This window comes from Lytechinus variegatus, chromosome 14, assembly GCF_018143015.1.
Source record: "Lytechinus variegatus isolate NC3 chromosome 14, Lvar_3.0, whole genome shotgun sequence".
In the NCBI taxonomy this organism is placed as follows: domain Eukaryota; kingdom Metazoa; phylum Echinodermata; class Echinoidea; order Temnopleuroida; family Toxopneustidae; genus Lytechinus; species Lytechinus variegatus.
In genome coordinates this window covers 9,324,233-9,347,118 of record NC_054753.1, presented here as the reverse complement: position 1 = coordinate 9,347,118, position 22,886 = coordinate 9,324,233, and the positions used below count along the sequence as shown (strand labels likewise).

Here is a 22,886-nt window from a genome sequence, read left to right as displayed (position 1 = left end):
CTTACCTACTTCAGGGTTTCTTTTTTTGGGGGGGGGGGGGGGGCGGGACCGAATTTGATATTAAAAAAATGTTGCCGGAAGATCGAATACTGACTTCCGACAAGAAAAATTGAGTATATACCATAGAGATGTCAGCCACATCAATGTATCCAACTCCAGACCAAAAGACGTTATGACGTTATGTTTAATGGTATATTATTGGTTTGGAATCAGTTTCGTAGTGTGATGGTTACGAAGAAATCGCTGGACCAATTCACGTACACGTATAAATCGATCAGTGACGAAGTTCATCTTGTAGGCTAATTACCAGTTGTGATTGCATGCATGGAGTGGACCCTATATCCATGCAGGGTTGAAAACAATTTTCGTATATTTTTGCGTTCCAATGGACTACAATATCATATCATTTATATGAATGAAATATGAGTAAATTATATATTTTTGCGATGCACACTTGGACCTGCATGCATGTGCAAACTTAAAGGGCAAGTCCACCCCAGCAAAATGTTTCTTTGAATAAATAGAGAAAATCAAACTAGGATAACGCTGAAAATTTCATCAAAATCGGATGTAAAATAAGAAATTTATGCCATTTCGAAGTTTCGCTTATTTTTTTTAAAAGTGATATGCACAACTCAGGGACATGCAAATGAGTCAGTCGATGATGTCACTCACTTTTACTTTTGTTTTTTATTGTTTGAATTACACAGTCTTTCACTTTTTACAGATTTGACTATAGGGACCGACTTTACTGAATCATATAGTATTAAACTATGCTAATTCCACATGTTCAGGGAGGAATTAATCACTGTTTCACTTGACAATGAGGAGATAATTAGAATATTTTTATATTTCATATAATAAACTACAAAAGAAATAGTGAGTGGATGATGTCATCACTCTCCTCATTTGCATACCAACCAGGATGTGCATATAACTGTTTTGTGAAATTAAGCGAAACTTTAAAATGTCATAACTTTCTTATTTTACATCCGATTTTGATGAAATTTTAAGTGTTGTGCTTGTTGGATTTTTCTCTTTTTATTCAAATCAATTTTTGTTGGGGTGGACTTGTCCTTTTAAAACAGTCTAGTTGAAAATGACCACATATTATGTAAGATGTCTCGGCCTACATTTATGTTTTTACGCATATTTTAGTATTCTCTAGTACAGAACTACAGTTTGACTCGGAATACAGCATTGACGTCATATTATCATAGGTTTCGCTCACATTTCTGCTTCATATTGTTATAGGGGTCATCCCACCCCCCCCCCCGCGCTTTTAATAAACTCCCATTCAGAAGTAAGAAGTTCATTGATGAACACAAATCAAAGCCAGGCTCAGGCAGATTGATAGGGCCTATGGTTGGAGGACATGATTTCGAATGCAGTATGCTGCAATGTAACATATCGATTCGATGAAATTAACCGTCATCGCTATAAATAGAAAATCAAATACAATACACATGCAAAAACTTAGTCATTATGGGAACTTTCCACTATGACCGAATGTTGAGAAGAATCGAATGGCGTGGTCCGCCTTGGAACGTTTTTAATACGCATGGGTTTTCGGTTAATACTTTTTTCCCCTGATATATCATCAAGAACCATTTCATGGCGATATTTTGCAAAGTAAATATTGGCTTTCATCAATGGCTAGCTATAAAGCCAGAGCATTTGTGTTTGCGTTGGCATAGCATGGCCTGCGTTTGCATTGTCATCTCTCACGTATGTCAGTTAGGGGTCTGTTCTGTCAAAACTGAATTTCTTTATGTGTAAAAATGTTACATGAATCAAGTTTAATTTTGTACGGCATGTTTCTTTTGTATGATTTTATAATCATAAAAAAAAGAAACATGTCGTAAAAAATTCAAATTTTATAATTCAACTTGTCACAAACATTTTGGTGTAATAGACTTATTATTTATCGCATTTCCGTTTTTTTTCAAATTGTCCTTGCGGAAGTAGGGAGGGGGCTCTTACTGATTTCCATATCTGTGCACCAATAACAATTCGTCCTTCAGTTAAATAAGTCGTCATAACACATCTTTGGACAGTGAAGAAGTTTACTTACTATGATTTAACCATAATTCATTCACAATTAGGCCTGTATATTTAGTTTAAATTCCTATTGAATTTATTCTTTCATTATCATCAAAAAGATCGAAATGCTGCATGGTCAGAATTATTCACTGAATATACATGTATGGTTTAATAGGAGTAAAACATATGCAAATTCAAGATTGTTGGTTGTTCGTGGATCCATATTTTTCCGGAAATGAAAGTTTAGTCATGAAATTCATTTATAGATTCAAAGCAAGAAGCTTTACAATCAGGATATTGTAAAAAAAAAAAAGTCGTGATGATAAATGTTATTGGTATAGCCTGAATTCCAATCACAATACACTTGACTGGACGCCATACAAAGCAAAGAAAACTGAGTGCCTGAAGCATTTTGAACTATGGTCTTGGCGTGACGTAAGCATCCAAATGATATTGTGAGTTTTTTTGTGACGAAATCATATTTTACTTTGATAACCTTTCATCGAAAGAGGTTTACAAAGGTTTTTCATGAGTAGCGGAAATTCTGTGGTATTTTAAAACAAACCTGTTAAAAGCGACGAACACATTCATTTCATTTCTGAATATATAGACAATAGACCAGATATATCAGGATATGATATGGGTAATAAACTCGAAAGCAATTATGCTGGTGCTAACGACCGAGCTTTTCATGGGGCACTTTTGCCTTTTATAAACTGAAATTAAAGGATTTCGTGTAAATTTTGGGGGATTTTTAGTAAAAAAAGCTTGTAAGCTTGTAACTTATTAAAATTTCTTGGAAGTACCCCCCGCGCTCCCGTTGCATACGGCTATGCTTTGTTCCAATCCATCTGCTTAATGCAACAAAATATCGAACCGTTTAACGCGCGTCAAAACAATATTGCTGTTTTATAGAATTGCAGTTCATTTTTGCCCTACAGTTGCCATGGTTGCAGCATAGAGCTCTGCTAGCTCCATGGTTGCAGCGGCTCCGGATCTAAGGGGATGGGGGACATCATGTGCCCTCCATTTATGATGTTCATTACCCCCCCCCCCCCCCGCGATGATCGAGCAGCGTACCCGGCCCTCCTGATCCCATTTTTGGGGTAGTAAACATGGAAATGGCATAACTTTTTAGTGATAGGCCTATATATGCATATATTTTTTTCCCCTAAAAATCAAGGATTTCAAACAAATCCAGATCGAATGTGAATAATGACCAGCCGAATATTAGATTTAGTTTTAAACCATGTAGATTTAAATATATATCTAAAAGATTTGAATTAAAATCTTGTGTGATCTGAAAGTTAATCCCAAAGGTATGAAATAAATCCAACATTCGGCTGGTCACTATCCGTAGCCGATCTGGATTTATTTTAAATCCTTGATTTTTAGAGTGAAACTTTTTAAGGGGATGTGGTATTATGAGGTCATTTTGGCGCCGACATTGTTTTGGGCTCCACCGAAGTACATGTAATCGAACAATGTGGACCAATCTTGTACCCCCCCCCCCAACACCACCAATCGTGAACTTTCCGATCCACCCCTAGTGACAGTACTTCATCATGATTTTATCGGATAACTGACGAAAGTAGATTACAATCGCATCATATGTTATTTTGACATCAGCCCTCTAATGATCGCTTTATTAAAGTGCCTCTTATCTTGAATAGAATGGGTTATGATCGAATGGCATCGCCGTACGCATAATTTTTTTCGGGGGGGGGGGGGGAGAAGACGCTTGAAAAATTCGAAGAAACTCCAAATCGAGGGAGTGCATTGACCGAGCTCGTCATGGGGGTGCTTTTGCATTTATTATAGCAAAATTCATCCATTTCGTACACACTTTGGGTGAATATTGTGAAAAAAGAAAGTCAGTACGAAATGTAAGTTTCGGGGGGGGGGGGGCAACTGCTCCTGCCACCCCCCCTTCCCGCTGCGTACTACCATGTTGAATGGATATAACCTACAAGTATTTATTGCTAATGATTTTTACCCCCGGGGGGGGGGGCCACTTCCATTCACGAGTGGATACCATGCGCGACCATGGGGTCTCGAAAAGCACCCTAAACACGTAATTTCCATTTTCTGAAAATGCACCCCTTAACAAGTATTGGCGTGTGAAACCCTACCCTTAACAAGTATTGGAAACAAAACGATACTCTTCTTGGTAATATTCCCTGAAATGAACCCCTAAACAAGTACAGGAATGTTTTATTGTTACGGGTCCTTCGGTCGTCGGCTTTACCTTATTTGGTTTAGTACGACCCCACCTTCTACACCTCGCGCAAATCGGACTCTAAACACGAAGTTTTGGGGCAAAAAGAACATCCTTTAAAAAACATTTTAATTTTGTTTTATCATCCCCGCATATTCGACCCTAAACACGTAATTTTCCTAGCGAAATAGATACCCTTTTTTCATTATTTTTGTGTTTTTGACACCCTTATCACGTTACGTACGTAACGTGCCCTATCGTGAAAAAGACATCCTTTTTACGTGTTTTTTTGGTCGCGCATGGTATCCACTCGCCAATGTAAGTGGCCCCCCCCCCCCGGGTTTTTACAGTTTCTTCCACCTCGCTGAAGAGTTCGTATCTTTTAATGACATACGTTAGCATTTCTATCTTCATTAGATAGCAAGGCAACCCACGTATATAGTGATGTATTGTTGATTTGAATTAATATGGAAAAATAAAACGAATGTATCTATATGCCTTGAAATATGAAATCTCATCAATTACATGTTGTTTTTTTTTACTTTTCAGAGGTATTTTTTCATGTAGGTCTAAATAATGCATAATCTACAGTGTAGATGGAACGAACATAATGGCGTTCGTGCCGAACATGTTTCATTCCACTTCAGTTTTTATCGAACATTTGTTATTAAATGTTTAAATATGTGTTCCAATAATCCTGATAATGTAAATAATATTTTGACCCTTCATCGAACATACAGAGTTATAATAATGTATTGTTTTGTAATTAATATAACTTGTGATAATAGATGAAATGGATATCTTTGAAAATCTGAAGAAAAAGATCAAAACGGAATAGAAATTATTGCATATACCGTCAAGGATCATTATTCCATGTTTTAAAAAAAAATTCTTGAAAGGGGAAAACTCCAAACTTAAATCTCGTCGATGTTGATTTGAATGTTCATATGAATTTATTCAAATCAAATCGGTGTTAACCATGTTAACGTGAAATACATTTGACGTTGAATTTGTCATGTAGGCCTTATATGGATCTCAAATATGTTTTCCTTTCGTTCATTTTATGAAAATATTAAACATTTACCACCCAAAATGCAGCAATTTGTATTCCATTTTGTTATACGATTGTGTACTGAAACATGTACGTTTTATTTAATGTACACGCTTATACTAGTTCTTTTCTATTGAATCTCGACCAAAGGAAACATCGCCCACCATCTCCATGGCGTTGCGTTGCTCCTCAACACTGTGTACCACCCATTTCTAAGGACGAATGCACCTGAATGTACTCGTTACGTAACATGGTCCAGTTTCAACAAACCGAGCGTTATTTGTAGTTTGTACAAGTGCTCATCTTGTTCAAGGCATTATTTGAATGCTTCTGTGCAACACGAAAGTCATAGGCGTATTTATTTAGTTTGAGAAAGTCACTCTACATAGTTAACAAACACAGGAAGTTTTTGAGGCCTGTTGAAAAGCCATGTTGTATTTGTCCGATTTTATGCATGGATTACTCCAAACCTTGATAAAGATCGAACAAAATAAGAATTAACATAATAAAAAAAGTATAGTGCGATTTTGCCTATTGAGACCAATACTGTATAGCTTGTTTTATAACGTGCAATTCTCAACCAACATTCAAATTTACGATGGGAACTTAATTTATTTGATTCTCCCCAAGGAGCAATACAATAGGCCTATAACATTTGTATCAAATTGCCCTAATATAATCATGATTTATGATAGCAATTTCTCATTTGTCTTGGTATTGAAGGTGAAATGAATTATTTTACCATATTATCCATGATCTTATTTATACATGTAATTCATTGTGTCTTTTTAGTTGTTTTTAATACTTGTTTTTGGTGTTTACAATATCATAATCTTATAGGTATTTATAACTCCCTTTTTGTAATGATTGGGATTATTATCCCTGACAATCTTAAATACGCTGAAATAATAATTTTTTTGTAAGAATGTGATAACGACTTCGATTATTTCATATATACTCAATAAATCTCCACCGATCTTGGACCGTTTCAGATAAAAAGTTTTGAAATTCATAATCTTTTCGTAGGAGGCATGAGCAAGTATTTTTTTTACGAAGTGCTTTGAAGGGACTTCACGATAGCAAATCTTATTGAAATCTTTATATATTATGTACATTTGACTTTAAATATGAATTGAAGTATATAGACTAAAACAAACAGATTCAGTCATAATGATAAAAATAGATATTAAAAAAAATTAACATTTAAAACAAATAAGTTATAACTATACATCCACTTTCTTTTTCTTGTTGTTGTTCTTCTTCTTGTTCTTCTTCTTTCTACTTCTCCTTCTTCCTCCTCTTCTTCTTTTTTCTTCTTCTTCTTCTCTTTTTTCTCCTTCTTCTTTTCTTCTTTTTTTCTTCTTCTTCTTCTTTTTCTCCTTCTTCTTTTCTTCCTGCTCCTGCTCCTCCTCCTTCTTCTTCTTCTTCTTCTTCTTCTACTTCTCCTCCTCCTTCTCCGTCATAGCAACCGCCACCACCACCACAAATGGCAATGAACCCTGTCGGGCAACAGCCGGGCGGGAAGCCCCCTGTCAACTGGATGCCTGCCCCCACAGTTGCTGCACCTCAAGGTTGCCCGCCAGGTCTGGAATACCTTACACAAGTCGACCAGCTGCTTGTTCACCAGATCGTCGAGCTCTTCGAAAGTATGATATCATTTTAGATAGATAGATAGATAGATGGATGGATGGATGGATAGTAGATGGATTATTTGACAAAGCCCCATGGGCGAAAATTCGTGAAATACTTTTAATTACATAGTTTTTATGTCTTTTTATATCTTTTCATTTCTTTTTGAATTGTAGATAGATAGATAGATAGATAGCTGGATAAATATACACAATGTTTATATACATAATTTAAACACACAAACAGGCCAGATGTCAGAATCCTAATTTATTAGTGGATATTGCGCATTGGCACTTAATAGTAGCTTCAATATGAGGTACATATTGCATGCAAGATATAAATGTTGAAATATGTTATTCTTACGTCAAACTTTTTGACAACAAAACTGTCATCTTGATTTCTTTAAAAAAAAAACTGTTTGTCCTTTCCTTTTAATTTTTGAATTAATATTTAATTTGATTGTTGTCATGGTTACTGCATAAATGTATTTTCTTTCTTTACAGTGTTCACTGGTGTTGAGATGGCAAACAGATATGCCATCAAGAACAGTCTTGGCCAACAGGTCTACTTTGCACACGAAGGTATGCATTTCATTCACAAATTGCGGTTTATCTTTAAGATATTTTGTTCTTAAAGCATTTCTTTTTTTAAATAATGGAATGTAATCCAAGACTTTATTGTTAGATGATTTATTTCACATGTAACCTTTCAGGTATTACACAGCAACATAATTCAAATTTCAAAAATGTAATTAATTATATTAACCGCTTAGAGGCAATTTTGCGATTTTGCGGTATATAAAAATTGTTTATTATTTTATTATTATTATTATGTCCTTAAAAGGAAAGTTCACCCTGACGAAAACTTTGTTGCAAAATACAAAAAAAAAATGATAATAAAAAAATTGGTGAAAGTTTGAAAATCCATTAAAGATCAAATAATTAGAATTCGAATATTTTTTTTTATTCTTTGATGGATTATCCACAAACCTTGGCCAATATTTGTTATTTTTTCCTGCTATATTTTTACAATAAACTTATTTCAGGGTGAGCTTCACCTTTAAGTACAAAATCACATGTAACTTACAAGAAATTAACGTAAAGCCCATCAGTTCGTTTTGCAAAACGTATGTTCGATATTTTTCAACTTTTTTTTTAAATAGAATTATTCTTTCCCGCGAACAATGATTGTGTCAAACTTCATTTTCACATAACTTAACATCGCAAAATGATTTCTTTCATATTCCAAAATATATACTATATATCGGCAGAAGTGAATTGAGTTGACTTTTGACCTTTTCAATTGATACTTCCATTAATATATGTAAAAAGTAAACTATGATTGATAATTTATAACCGTTGTAGGCCTACACTTATTGTCTGGCCATTTTCCATTTGAAATGTCTCTTTCCCATTCTAACAGTGGGTTATATTTTGATTTAAAGTTGCACAAATTGTGCACGTGATATACATGTTCCCAGATTTGTCTAGTGCAATATAACTCTGTGATATTTTCATATGTATAGTGTGTGTCATAAAATGATTTCAAATTTCACGAAAAACGATAAACAATACAGCTCTTCATATTTTGTTTATTTCTTTGTTTATAGAGTCAGACTTCTGCATGCGTCAATGCTGTGGACCCCAGCGTGGTTTTATCATTCATATCACGGACAATAGTCAACAGGTAGGAGTTAAAGTTTATGCGTCAGGTCGTTATCAACGTCGCTTATTTTGTCACAATTTCATCTTGCCAAGCCTGTAAACTACATGCAAATTGCTTGTGCGACCCTAGATAGATCATTGACGCATTATAATCATATCGATAAATTTATTTGACCTTTCTTGCGTCTTGCGTCAATGTTCAGGAGGCGAATGCGTATTGAACGTGAATCAGCTATATCTATGAAAGCAATGAAGTCACTCTCTTATTTATTCATGTTTTAACTTTCTTGTGTCTACGTTTTTACTTGTGTTAATATTAAACATTCTTGCATCAATATTATGAATATCTTGCGTCAATATTTTGAATATCTTGCGTCAATTTTTGAACTTTCCTGCGTTTTGACCTTCTTGCATCAGTGTTTCAACATTCTCTCAATGATTCGATTTCTTGCGTCAATGTTTTAATTTTCTTGCGTCAATGCATTGACTCTACACAGGAGGTGATGCGTCTTGAACGTGAATTCAAGTTCTGTGCTGGTTGTGGATGGTGCGCTGGTCCTGACAGTGAGACCTGTTCTTTTGAGGTCAGGGTTGAAGCCCCAGTGGGTAACATCATCGGATACGTTAGACAGGCGTAAGTTCCATTAAAATCTTTATTTTATACCCACTGGCGTAAAAATGGGGGCGCTTGGGGTACTGAACCCCAAAAGTTCCATGATCAAGAAAAGGCAAAAAAGGGTGGAGAAAAACAAACAAATAAGGGGAAAGGGGGTGATTCATGTATATTTTTTTATATATTATGTCAAAACTTATCACAAAATCTGATTTTAAATCTAAAGCAATACCAATTTATTTGCTCCCTTGCTTTGCTCGCTCATGACTTATGCCCCCTCAAAATCTAGGGCGTATTGCGCCATTGTTTACGATGGAACTAAACATGTATATTTATTGGGGTCCCACCCTCTGGACTCACCACTGGAAGAAGGTAATAATCAATACTATCGCACTGTTTTCCAGGCAATACTACCTTGGGCCCAAGTTTGACATCCTTGATGCTGAGAGGAAACCCGTAGTCAGGATCAAAGGACCTTACTGTATGTGTCAAGACATCTGTTGCCAAGGAGATATCGAATTCGATGTAAGTTACAAATTGTCAAGAAGTCAATGAATTTATGAATATACATCATAGCTAGCAGATTTTTTTTAAACAAACATGCATTTTATATATTGACTTTGCTGGCTTTCCATACTTGCGATTGATTGGATCAATCGCAACCCTTTGAAAGGGGGGCCCCTGATGTTTAGTTCATTACTTACGTCACTGGATATATTCCATTCTCTCGTATTTAGGTCTTTACCGGTGACATGGCTTCAACGATTGGAAAGGTATCGAAACAATGGCCAGGTTGTTTCAAGCACGCGTGGACTGACGCTGACAACTTTGGTGTGACCTGTAAGTTATTTCTGTATTTGGAATATTCCTGTATTCTGTTTTTTTTTTGTTGTAATTTTTCGCATTTGATTAAATGATTTATTGATTTATTCGCACATTTGTAAATATCATCGATGAATTTGTATATTTTTATTCATTTCTGAGGTGTATTCCTCTAATTTGACATACACAATTTCAAAAGGATAATGTTTAAGAAATTGAATGTACACAAACATAACAATATACCTGCCTGTTTTCCTTTGTTTTAACAGTATTCCTTCAAAAAGATAAGTCAGTGTAACACTTTCGAGATAATAAGAAAATAATGTATTCCTCTTTAAGTACATCGCAACACGTCGCTATATAGCGTTTTACATGATATCGGCCTATTATTATTTCCCCGATCACTGGATCCGAGCTTGCCCGCATACAAGGTTGCATCTATTCCCTGGGGAGCATTCGAACCCGAGTTTCAAAACTCAATAGCTACATGTACATCAATTATTTTATTATCATTTGACTTCATTTTTTATTTTAATCTTTTCCATAGTCCCAGTCGATCTGCATGTAAACGTGAAGGCGACCCTCTTGGCGGCTGTGTTCCTTATTGTAAGTACTTGTATACTTATGTATTGTATTTTCTTTTTATTTTAATTATCTTACTGTTCACTTTCATTTTCATCCGTTTGTATGATGCAGTGCATGGGTGTTTGTGTTTCTTTAGAGTCATTACATCAGTTAAATTTCGTGAATTTTTATTTCAATAATAAACAAATTCTCTCTTACCTAACTAACATTGTGCTGTGTAATTCCATATCACTATCCACTTAATCCCCGATGACGTCATCCTTGACATAGATGAGTGAGCAATATGTCTGTATAGGGATCGAGTTGCATCATGGGTGAATAATGTATCCCGAAATGGGTTCGCCCATCAAGACGATTTTTCTTTTCTTTTATTGAATGGGCATGATGGGAAAGAAATTCGTTTGAAATTTTATTGTATTTTCTTTCCGATGAGAGGTTTCCTTTCTTGAATGGACTGTTTGATTTTTTATCCATCTTTTTAACATCGGGCAATTTGTGTTGTTTTTACATTTCCGTGTATTAATTTCTTCACTGTGTACTCTCTCTCCCTCTCTCTTTGTCTCTCCGTGTGTGTGGGTGTGTTTTTGTGTGTGTCTCTCTCTTTCTCTTCCTCTCTCCTCTCTGTGAACTATACACCTCTTATTCTATTTCTATTTTTTTCTCTCATTTTGTGTGTCGCCTATATAGGACTTCATGTTCTTTGAGACGTCAAACAATAACAACAATTAATCACCAGGTAAAACTATATTAATAAATTATGCACTCTAAATTTGCAGGGATTTGAAATAAATCCTAGGAAAATAATTTTAAATCTCAAGGGATTTGAATTTCAATCCTTTGAGATTTAAAAATGATTTTTTTTTATTAAAAATAAATCACAAATTCGATTTAGCACTATTACAGTCCACCTTGATTTATTTTAAATCCCTGCAATGGAGTTATAATCGTTGAAAACATTTTCAAAACTGTAAGAAGAGTGATTACTCTTGCTGTTTCGACTCAAAATGATTCGAATCTTTGATGAAAAGGGCGGGCAAGATGTGCATGAAAACGAAGCTGAAATCTACAATGAATATTTTTTTTCTTTTATTTCGCATAAATAACGCCTACGATATGTAATTTATTATGTTTATGCAAGGGCTCAGTCGTTACTAATTCGCTACTATAATCCTGAATTTATGGTTATCTGAAGGGGGATGGTAATGGTAATTTCTGTCTATAATTCCTGATATAGCACCCTGTCACATAATATGTGATTTCAAGTCCGGTGTTAGCCTTGGTGTTGGTGTTAAAATTTGGATTGCTTCCCCTAGTTCCAAAACTTATTCAGAGTTGAACCGGAACTTGTCAGTGGTTTATTTATGTTAGTTCTGATATCCTTTTTTTTTCATCCACCGACTACGAATCATTTCGAGTGAAGATGCGTTCACCGAAAACGTGAACTCAGTATAATAATTCAAAAAAAATATATATCTAAAAAAATAGACTATGCTTTAGATGACTCATACTGGCTTGTCTAATAATTTCCTAATAATTTAACACCACTTCGATTAAATCCATCTCGTCTAATATTTGGTCTAATATTGTGCGTGTCCAAGTATACAATCGACTGGCGCTCATTGTAATAATTATGTTGAATTCCCGGCCCCCACACTCAGTGTTATAGGGTACGCCTTTGTTCGTTCCCTCCATTTGAGGCACCCCTATCGAAGGTCTGCCAAAATTTCTGAACACCCCTTTCGAGGGCTTTTCGCGGGCTTTTTCTGCCTTGGAGACCCCCTAAATCTGGAACACTGCTCAATCACCCTATCTCAGGTGAGCTCTAATTCCAATAAAAGGTCCGTACTTTACTTTTCAAAATGAAATAATCCTGAATGAACTTTCAAAACTAGCAGGAATTTGATCCCGGGATTTGATCAATTATTCAAGATATTTTATAACCCCCTTTCAAAATTTCTCAGGAGTCCAAAGTGAGAGATAAAAAAAAATCAACTTTTTAAAGAAATCTTCAGGTAAAAGTGCAAATACACCCCCTTTTTTACAATTCGCGGGCCGGACTTGTCCCGCGGAAAAGGACCTCTTTATCGGACATTTTGGAACACGCATGCGGTCCTTACGACCCCGGAGTGAGGGGGCCGGGGTTGAATTATAATTTTTCGTATAACCCCCATCATTTAATATGACTTTGCGCCAGTTTGTTTTGGGACTTCCTGAAAATGTCTATTTGACAAATTACCACTTTGTCTAATATCTCATCAGATTGAGCAATTGGTTCCGCCTTTAGATGCAATCATAAATGAAAATGTTAATGGTTACTGGGCTCCATGCATGGATGAACTCGTTTAAGTTGTCGACAAATACAGCTTTAATATGTCGGACGAGATGAAATATGTTTTAGACGAGTGCGATGAGACCAAGATGCTATTCACTCTTAAAATAGTTGTGCAAAAAATGCCCAAATTTTATCCAACCCTTGGCAACATACTGTCCACACAACTATTGGTTAAAATCTGCCCAAACTCAGCAGTAATAAAAACTAATAATTGGGTGATATATTTGCACAATTGGATAAAATTTGCCCAGAATATATATTTTTACCAACATACATTACCAACACAGTGGACAGTATGTTGCCCAACTTTTTAGTGTGTAATCCTTTTTTACATATTAATATGCATGACTTTTGTTTGATCTATATTGCCATGCACCCTGTTATTTAATAGTCTTAGTTTCCTTCTCTCTCTCTCTCTCTCTCTTTTCTTATGTCTTCCGCAAACTCTTTCGGTTGTGATAATCTATGCCCTTATACTTGCTTCGTGTGTTAATAGGATTTCATGTTCTTTGAGTCGACAAACAATGAAAATTGATCAGGTAAATACGTGTATTAGTTTCTATTAGATACTCTCTGTACTCATTGATTAGTCAATCATGATAACTAGGCAATTTAGTTGCATGCATGTATTCATTTACCAAGATCAATATAACTATTGGAAGCTTTTAAGTGCCACCTACATTCATGTCGACTTAAAAATGAAAATCAAACTTTTTTACGTAGCGAGTGACGCCATTTACCTATCTAGGCCTATATTTGCCGGTATGGATGGTGAGATACCTTGTCTACTTATATCTTGATGTCGCTATGGTAAGATATGGCAAAATAATGTTGGAGATGCCATCTCCATGGTAACATATAACTTTTAATAAGTTATAAGCCGACCTGAAAATAAAATTTTTAAACCATGACGTCATAATGAGGTTGTAGAATCGACATGGTATAGAGTAGAATGTATCGCGATCTGTTCAAGTAAGTGGCATTTTAAAGCTTCCAATCACCGTGATTTGTCGATTCATATTTCATTATTTGCTTTTCTTTTCAATCTACTTCCTGTCAACCTATTTTGTTTTTATTATTTTCCTCCTTACTTCTTGAAGGACTTCATGTTCTTCGAGGAATCGAACAACGGCGACAGTGGCTAAACAGGTAAAAGTGAATGAATTTCTGTCGGGGCTGCAGGGGCGGCGCCACGGGTAAGACAGGGGTGACCACCTTCCTCTGAATTTCAAGTATAGTGAAAAAAGGGAGAAAATAGAGAATAAAAAGCAAGAACGAAGAAAGAATGCATTAAAAATTTGGGGGTCGTTGATCTATAATATCACTATTATTGAATCCAAGATTATTGTAAGTGAGAATTCCCTGATTCAACGGAGAAAAAAAAGGTGACGCCCCCCCCCCCCCGCCTCCTTAAAAATTCCGTGGCGTCTCTACTGCTCAATATGGGTGACTGTCCTTCATTTCGTTCATCATATAAGTTAGTAGCAACGAACGTTCTGTATAGCTTTTCAAATAATGGTTTTGGGGAGCTTTTCATCCACATTTTCGTCCGACAAGTCGTCAGGTCTGGCAACTTTCCTTTGATCATAATTGGCTGAGAGACACTGTTACCATAGTAACTGTCGGATAAAAACGTCTGACAAGTCCTTTCATGTAACGGCTCCCTTGATGTTTATTGAATAAATTAAAATGGCAAGATCATATGATTTTCCCAATATTCATAATTTATGAAACATTATTCATGAACACGCTGTTAATGTAGTCACTCATAGTGTCATGGGTGGTGATATAATGAATGGCAGTCAACATAAATAACCACCTAATATCCAAATGAGAAAATGCGGATAAAATGATTTTTTTTATCTATCGATGTTTCTTTTCTCATTCAAAATTTGTCATTCAAAATTCATGAGAATAAAACTTTTGGCAATGAGTGAAATAATAGATTTGTCCATTATACCAGGTGGGTGTTTCATAAAGCTGTTTGTAAGTTAAGAGCGACTTTAAGAACGACTGGTGATCCTTTCTTGTGGTAAATGATATATATACTGGCGATGGTTATAAGCACGTAAGAAAGGATCACCAGTCGTTCTTAAAGTCGCTCTTAACTTAAGAACAGCTTTGTGAAACGGCCCCCAGGTCTCCGGTGATGATATTCATTCTATTTTCTTATTTTTATTATTACATGAACAAAGAATTCATAACTTTCTCTCGTTTTTTTTTCTGATGATATTATTTAACGAGTACTCGATCGGATATTTTTTGAAGTATTGTTGACCTTGGTTATTATAACTTCTGAAGGTTTCTATGGCGAAGAAAAAATAGTGTAGTAGGTTTCACGGTACACCATGTATCTTTCTTGGGCAAGTGTTGGTTTATCCTGAAAAGGACCACCCAATCTCTGGTTATTTATTTGCTTTCGCCATACCTAATAATGACAATTAATACTAATAATGTCTCCATCTTTCTTCCCCATACCCCTCTAATTATGCAGGATTTCATGTTCTTCGAGACATCAAACAACAACAACAATAATAACTAAGAAGAACGATCACCAAGCATCCACGATACCGATTACGATATTCCAAATGTGCCATGTTGTCTGTAAATTGCGGTTTATTTTCTTCATTGTAACATTATATATTGTCTGATAATGAAACATCAAGGTGATGGAATAATATATTTCTTGAAGACATTACGTCACGAGAATTATAGGGAGCGATTGGTGTGCATGTAGTCACCAAGTTGATTAGGAAGATTTACATCAATGGAATAAGTTGAGTATGCGATTTGAATTTTAAAATGTAACTATATATGTGATAGAGACTCATCATAATACTTTGAAATAATTAGAACTTGCATGGACAATGTATATGAATCCTTTGATGCAGCAGGGGCCGCGGAAGCGGGGGGGGGGGCTTCAGTCCCCCACTTTTTTTTCCAAAAACGTGTTCAAAAATGTAAAATGACCATAGAATTGTGATTTTTTTGTATGGTCAGCCCCCACCCCCCCCCCTTGAAAAACCGTTCCGCGGCCCCTGCGTAGGGCCTATGATGTATGATACTATATGCGCTCGCGGAATAGACGGGTGCGTCCGTCCTCTTTAATTGCCGCTCGTAATTATTATCAGCGCCATCTCCAGTTCTCGTGACGTATTGGCTTTACAAGTTGAATAAAAAATAATGTCATCCCAGATTTGATAAATGTTATCGCTATAGTGGGTAACTGTAATTTAAAGAGTTTTGCGGAGATATGCTTTCATTTATTGTTTTCAGTAGTAAATTAACATCAAAGTCAATATATATCATTTGTTTTGTTTTTTCTCCAGATTCTTGAAATTTTATGAAAGGTGGTTGTGACCTTTTAACACAGACAATCACCATGGGTATACTTTTTATAATTCGTATGCATATCCAATGATGTATTCACTAATCCGATCTAATATCTCATTACAAATATTAGATTGATTACGGGAACTGTATTGTTGACGTCATGAAATATTATTCAAGCAATATTTATCTTTTAAAGTGTATATTGATATAGGCTGAGCATCACATACTTGGTGAACATGCGCTGAATTTTCTGAAAATAATTAAGCTACAGTTACTACAACTAAACGACTCCGTTCCGATCAAAGCTATTACGTTATTCCCAATGGTATACCATCAATCGGTTTAGAGTCGGTTTCGTTTGTTCGACTGTAACATTTAGTAAGAATGTATTTTAGAGGCTCTGGGTGAAGGTTATTTCTGACGTATAATTGTGTAAATATAAAAGTATTATTCCATGTTTTCTGTTTTATATATAACACCATCATCATCATTCCGAATTGAATTAAGGTTTGTGGTTCTCATAAATTTATTTTATACAATTTCAATTGATTGGAAGTTGAAGATACAAAAAAAGATGAGAATAATGTTAGCACACAACCAAAGACATGTTAATCAGGGCTGATATTAGGACTATGTACATGCCTGTTTTCATTTTTATAACCGTTAGATCAAGGCTGAAATTATCAGCAATACCCCCACTTATCCATCCGAAAAAGAATAACAGATTAGACGAAAGATGGCTTTTAATCGCAAAAACAGTATTGTGATGGAACTATACACAAGAGGACCACACCAAGCCAAGCACTTTATACCCATATGTGTTGTCATAAATTCTCATTTCAACATAATTCGGTGACATGTTTAAACTAAAGGCCAGTGGCGGATCCGCGGGGGGGGGGCACATCCGGTCCGCCCCTCCTCTTGAGAGTCATAGGCAATATTTTTAATGGAAATATGCAGTTCATACAAAAGTGTACCCCACCCCCTTTGGAAGTCACAAGAAATATTTTGAATGGGAGTACGTCAAATTTTCGAAGGAGAATGTGCCCCCCCCCCTTTTTAAGGAAAATCTTGGATCCGCCTCTGGTGTAGGTATACCTATTTTTAACACCTTCCTGTGTTGTATTCTCACAACACTAATCAGTGTCGTCTTGACACCGTACTTTTTAAAAAAAATACAATATATGAATTCAAAATATATGCTTATATAGCACCGGGTGTTATTGTTTTCACTTTGATTGTGTTAGTATGACTTAAGTCTGCCCGAACTAACGATGAACTTCAACGCGATCGTGAGAATCGCAGGTCTTGATGATAACGCAGAAAAGTCGAAAATGTTTAGGTGAATAATGCATGCATGCCTCCGAAATCATTGAGAATTAAATTTCGATATGTTTGTACTTGAAACCAATAAAGAAAGACATCAAGATTATGTTCCACACACAATTGGTTATCGAGAGGCTTGGATGTACCCCCCCCCCCCCCCCCCCCTCACACACACACACCCTCACACACACACAAACACCTCCACCCCACTGACACACACATACACTCACGCGCGCGCGCATCATTCAGTCGTCTACCACACTTTTCTTTTTATAGCAAGTTTTGATTAAAAATCACGATAAAGCGCTTCCTTTTTATAGAGGAACAGAGCTTATATCCGAATGTAGACAACATTAGAATATTTTGTGGGTTTTTTTTAATTTGGTTTCTAGTTAGTATAAAGTATGTAATCGTTGTGTTTGGAAAACTATTAGATTTATAATGTCCTACATCTCACGTTAGTATTTAAAGAAGTAGCATGTTTTCATAGTTGATTAACACGTACGATCAAGATTGAATTTTGTTTCCCATATGAGGAATAATTCTCGACCAAACATGTCCTTTATAGGATAGTTTAGGTCTTTTCTGTATGGCACGTATTAGAAACTTTTTCCTAAGAACGGGGCACTGTAGAATTGTCCATTTTGTATTTTTCCAACACTGTGTAATTTTATTATTTTACACTTCAGTGTAATCTTATCTAAACTTGTATATTTTAAAATTGGTTTTGTTTGTGTCTTATTATCTGCTCGTTTATACCAAAAATACATAAATTTGATATATTATCGTTCTAGTTATTTATTTTCATATTATTTAGGGTATTATGTGCCTTTTATGACTGTATTTTGCTCTTTCTTTCTCTCTCACTCTGGGCTTGGAATCCATCCATTGGATCACGTCTAATGCAAATTTCATGTCATTACACAGTCTTTCAGATTTATCTATGGATTGCTAATTACACAATACTGTAATATATTATGTATAGTTTCTTTGACTTATATGCCCTCTATAATATGATAATGGATTATACGGAAATGAGATGGGCCATCCACGCTGTATTGGTACAATCTGACTATCAAAATGAATGCCTCCATCGCTTGGAGTATGGCCGAATTTTTGGAACAACCGGGAAATGTCAATTTCAAACATGAAAATTGTAGACAAAATGGCTTATTTGGGTTTGTAATTTAATGCATGATTCTAAGTATAATGCCTAAGTATGGTTATGAAAAACAAAGTGCCTATATCAAATCTACCACAGCACATGCCATGGCGTCATCATGCGATTTTGAATGTAAAGGGCGGACATGAACCTCTGTGAATTTGACAATGGAAATCTTTTACAGATTTGGAATTTTTCCTTTTTATGAGTTTGTCAAATCGACTGCACGATCACAGTATGAAAAGAGTGTTATGGTATGATGTGTTCTTACACAGTAAATTAAGAGGGGGGGGCTTTTTCGAGCGTATATTATCGACAATTTTGGAAGAATTAAAGTGGTAGGCCCTATTACCGATATTTTCTTTGATTTGTTTTATATGCATATATTTTACATGGTAAATAAAATATAGTGATTTATAATCAAAAGTAGGATTTACGTTGGGGGTTTTTTTCTGTAGAGGATACTCTTTTAGTTATGAATGTATATGATTGAAATCAACTCTTGCAGTGACGTTGTTTGCTCTTGGGTCGTAGAGTCTAATTTATCAAACTCTGTATAATGGATAAATGTATATACATGTACTAATAAAATAGTGTTCTATAGTAACGTTGTGTTTCTTGCAATGCATTTTTGCTTTTGAATTTCCGAAATATAGCGGACTAAAGCGGATATATCAACCCCCTTGGTCAAGTCTATTTGAAAAAAAAATAATGAGAATACAATTACAGCAATATGATAACTGAAGTTTGGATTAACGTTTAAGGACAAGTCCAATCCACCCGAACAAAAAGTTGATGAGTAATACTTAAAAAGAGACAAAGTGGCTGTTTTTACTATATGTTTATCAAGTATTATCTGTTGATAGCTTCTTCTAATGTAAACTAAAGTAGTAATGTCTATGCTGCTTTTTTTTCTTTATTTATTTTGTAAGTTATATTTTAAATTACTTGTATTAATTATATGTGATTTGTTATACAAAATTATAAAAACCCAATAAAAACTTTTTTAAGTTGATTTAAATAAAAAGGAAAAAATACAACAACTTAAGCCTAACGCTGAAAATTTCATCAAAATCGGATGTAAAATAAGAAAGTTATGGCATTTCTAAGTTTCGCTTAATTTCACAAAACAGAGATATGCACATCCGAAATGTAAATGAGAAGACTGACAATTTCTTTTTTATTTTGTAACCCGAAGCGCATACATTCGTAATTCCGAAGCTTCGTAATTCCGAAGGTTCGGTTATTCCGAAGGTTCGTATTTCCGAAGGTTCGTAATTCCGAAGGTTCGTCAATCCGAAAACGAAATAAGGTTCGTAATTCCGAAGGTTCGTTAATCCGAAAACGAAATAAGGTTCGTAATTCCGAAGGTTCGTTAATCCGAAAACAAAATAAGGTTCGTAATTCCGAAGGTTCGTTAATCCGAAAACGAAATAAGGTTCGTAATTCCGAAGGTTCGTTAATCCGAAAACGAAATAAGGTTCGTTAATCCGAAAACGAAATAAGGTTCGTTAATCCGAAAATTAAATAAGGTTCGTATTTCCGAAAATGAAAATAATTCATTTTGGTAACAAAAAAACGATGTTGTCATTACAAGATTACACGATATTATGCAATGATAGTAATAACGATCGATGATACATGCGTGTGTTGGGGCCAAAGCATGTATTTCATTAAGAATATAGGCGCCCTGATCAAGCATAGGCTAATTTTGATTTTATCTGAGCAATTGCTGCCTATAAGCAAATGGTTTAATTAAAGATGCAGGGGATCAAGTGTGTTGGAAGCGTGCGAGCAACCTCTAGATAATAGGATTTGCATTGGAGGGGATGTCATTTTTAATAACAGCTTCTGCTGGTAATAAAAATAAAAATAATACTAATAATGATCCTTGTGAGATGTTGAAAGCGAATCGCAAGCTCAAACTAGTAGACATTTCATGTAACAAGACGTGAAGTGAGCATTCGGAGCATTTTTTTGTAATCGTGAGAAAGATGTGTATCTTTCTAAAGAATTAATGCGAGGGCGAGCTGTAATTTGTTTATATACTGACCTGGGGCCCGTTGCATGAAACTTCTTACCTGAGAAAACTCAGGTTGTTTTTACAGGAGTTTTTGCCCTGTGCTAAAGTCAATGGCGGAAATCAGACTAACCTTAGTTTTCATTTTTTACCAGAGTTTTCTCAGGTAAAAGTTTTATGCAACAGGCTTCAGAAAGTAATCTTTTAAGGACTGCATTTAGTGACTCATGAATAGAATATATATCTCACGAACTAAATAATGAGAGCGCGAACCGCAAGCTTAAAATTTGTGATATTCCAACCTGAAAACTGGACATTTCATACTTCTTTTTTGTAACCAGGAATAGAATGAGTTCCTCGATACTTGATGCGAGCGAGAAACGTGAGCCAAATTTTTCTGATTTACCAACCTGAAAACTGGAAATTCTAAGCATTCTTGTAAAAAAAGATAATAATAGCTGGGAGAATAGTTTTCAGAACTGAAGTGGCTTCCCTGGGTAAATAATATCTATATCAATATCATTCTAGGCCCACATGAAATTTCCAAAAGTTTGAGCACGTGATTCGCTCGCAACATCTCACAAGGATGCCCTTTTAACAGTAATTGACCAAAAAGGTGAATTTTACATCTTCAGATTTGACTTTTTCCCCCAAACCGCTTGCTCTCTACGCTCGCAGAAATGAAACGTAAATATATAACTTTAGTGATCACTTAAAAAATTGTGCTCAATTTAGTTACTACAAAACACACAACCTCTTTACACAGATGATAATCTAATGGTGAAAATATCCGTTTGCACCAAATTGCCCCTATTGGCCCCCTTTTTTTTTTGCTTTGCCCCCCCCAAAGAAAAAAAAACTGCAAAAAGTTCTTAAAATGTCCCCTTTAGATCAGGTCAGAGCTTATATATTTAAAAATTCTGTTCACGCTTCTTGCTAGCAGTTATTGTCTAAATTTAGTTACATAGGCATCTCGCTTTGAAGATCACAAACATATTGCCCATCATATTAACAAAAATATATAGCTCGCGCTCGCATTATTTAAAAAGGGTTTATCATGTTATTACATATTTACTTTATTTTATAAGGATAAAGCTAATTATTGACTGTTAGGACTACCCTTTCAAAGAAACAAACAAAAATCAACTTTAAACTGCCGATCAAGGAAAATATGGCTAAAAAAATTGCCCCCCCCCCCCCTCTATTTGACGAAAGTTGGATCCGCCGGGAGGGAGGCAGGAGGCATCAAAAATGAAAAAAAAAACAGGGGAATTAATATTTTCCAAAATGGGAAAGTTCCTTTTTCAAAAATAAATATGCCGTTTTTCATGTTTTTTTCGAAATAAAATACTCTTTTTAAAGTATACAAGTTAAATTAAGTTTTCAGGCTGGAATATTGAAAATTTTCAGCTTGCGCTTCGCACTCTCATTCGATTGGTGAAATATGCATCCTAAAAAGGTCACTAAATGCTTTCTTTAACAGGTTCCTTTTCTGGTCAGTATGTTTAAGCTCGCGTTTTGCGCTCGTGTTAATTCTTTAGTTAGATACACATCTTTTTAATGACAGCAGAAATCTGCTCGGATTTTTAAAAACTAATTTTCATTTTTTATTGAAATAACCTTAAGTTTTAGCTTGTGATTCACGCTCGCAACACCTCGCAATAATGCCATTTTAAGAATAATTGACCACAAAAAACGTTATACAACTTCACCCTTGAATTTGTTTTACCAAGCCGCTCGCTCATTATACTCTCTCCCGAAAAATAAAGCCTAAATATACATTTTGCCATAATAAGAAGTCACTTCAAAAAAGTTTTTCTCTACTTAAATCAAACACACAATGACTTCAAGCAGATGATAATCTTAAGGTGAAAATATCACCAAAGTGCCCATTTTAACGTATGAGTTTCATTTTTTGGCTTTATCCCCAACGAAAATTCGTTCGGCCGCCCTTGCCTTCCCATCCTCATAATAATTGAACGGCAAAAGTGTCCCCGCCCCCCTCCCCTTGCCTCTGCCTCTGCTTTCCCGGTTTTCATTTTTCGGATTAACGAACCTTATTTTGTTTTCGGATTAACGAACCTTATT

The 22,886-nt window shown here is 35.3% G+C and overlaps 1 protein-coding gene across 6 annotated transcripts in view; it reads left to right on the top strand.

Moving 5' to 3' along the window:
• The window catches only part of LOC121428220 (phospholipid scramblase 1-like), a 21,673-nt gene extending 6,046 nt beyond the window's left edge, over positions 1 to 15,627 (top strand). The window contains exons 3-12 of one of the 6 annotated variants that reach the window (XR_005971749.1): positions 6,778 to 6,958; positions 7,445 to 7,522; positions 8,551 to 8,627; positions 9,103 to 9,239; positions 9,623 to 9,743; positions 9,956 to 10,058; positions 10,588 to 10,646; positions 13,454 to 13,496; positions 14,058 to 14,106; positions 15,452 to 15,480. Coding sequence is in view for 3 of the 6 variants with exons in the window: in XM_041624832.1 (XP_041480766.1) it covers positions 6,778 to 6,958; positions 7,445 to 7,522; positions 8,551 to 8,627; positions 9,103 to 9,239; positions 9,623 to 9,743; positions 9,956 to 10,058; positions 10,588 to 10,646; positions 15,452 to 15,499 (804 nt within the window). In the remaining 3 variants the exon portion in view is untranslated. Of the gene's footprint in view, positions 1 to 6,777; positions 6,959 to 7,444; positions 7,523 to 8,550; positions 8,628 to 9,102; positions 9,240 to 9,622; positions 9,744 to 9,955; positions 10,059 to 10,587; positions 10,647 to 11,312; positions 11,362 to 13,453; positions 13,497 to 14,057; positions 14,107 to 15,451 lie in introns of those variants that run through there. The other 5 variants (XR_005971747.1, XR_005971748.1, XM_041624833.1 and 2 more) reach the window with 5 other exon arrangements.
• Positions 15,628 to 22,886: the final 7,259 nt, after the last annotated feature.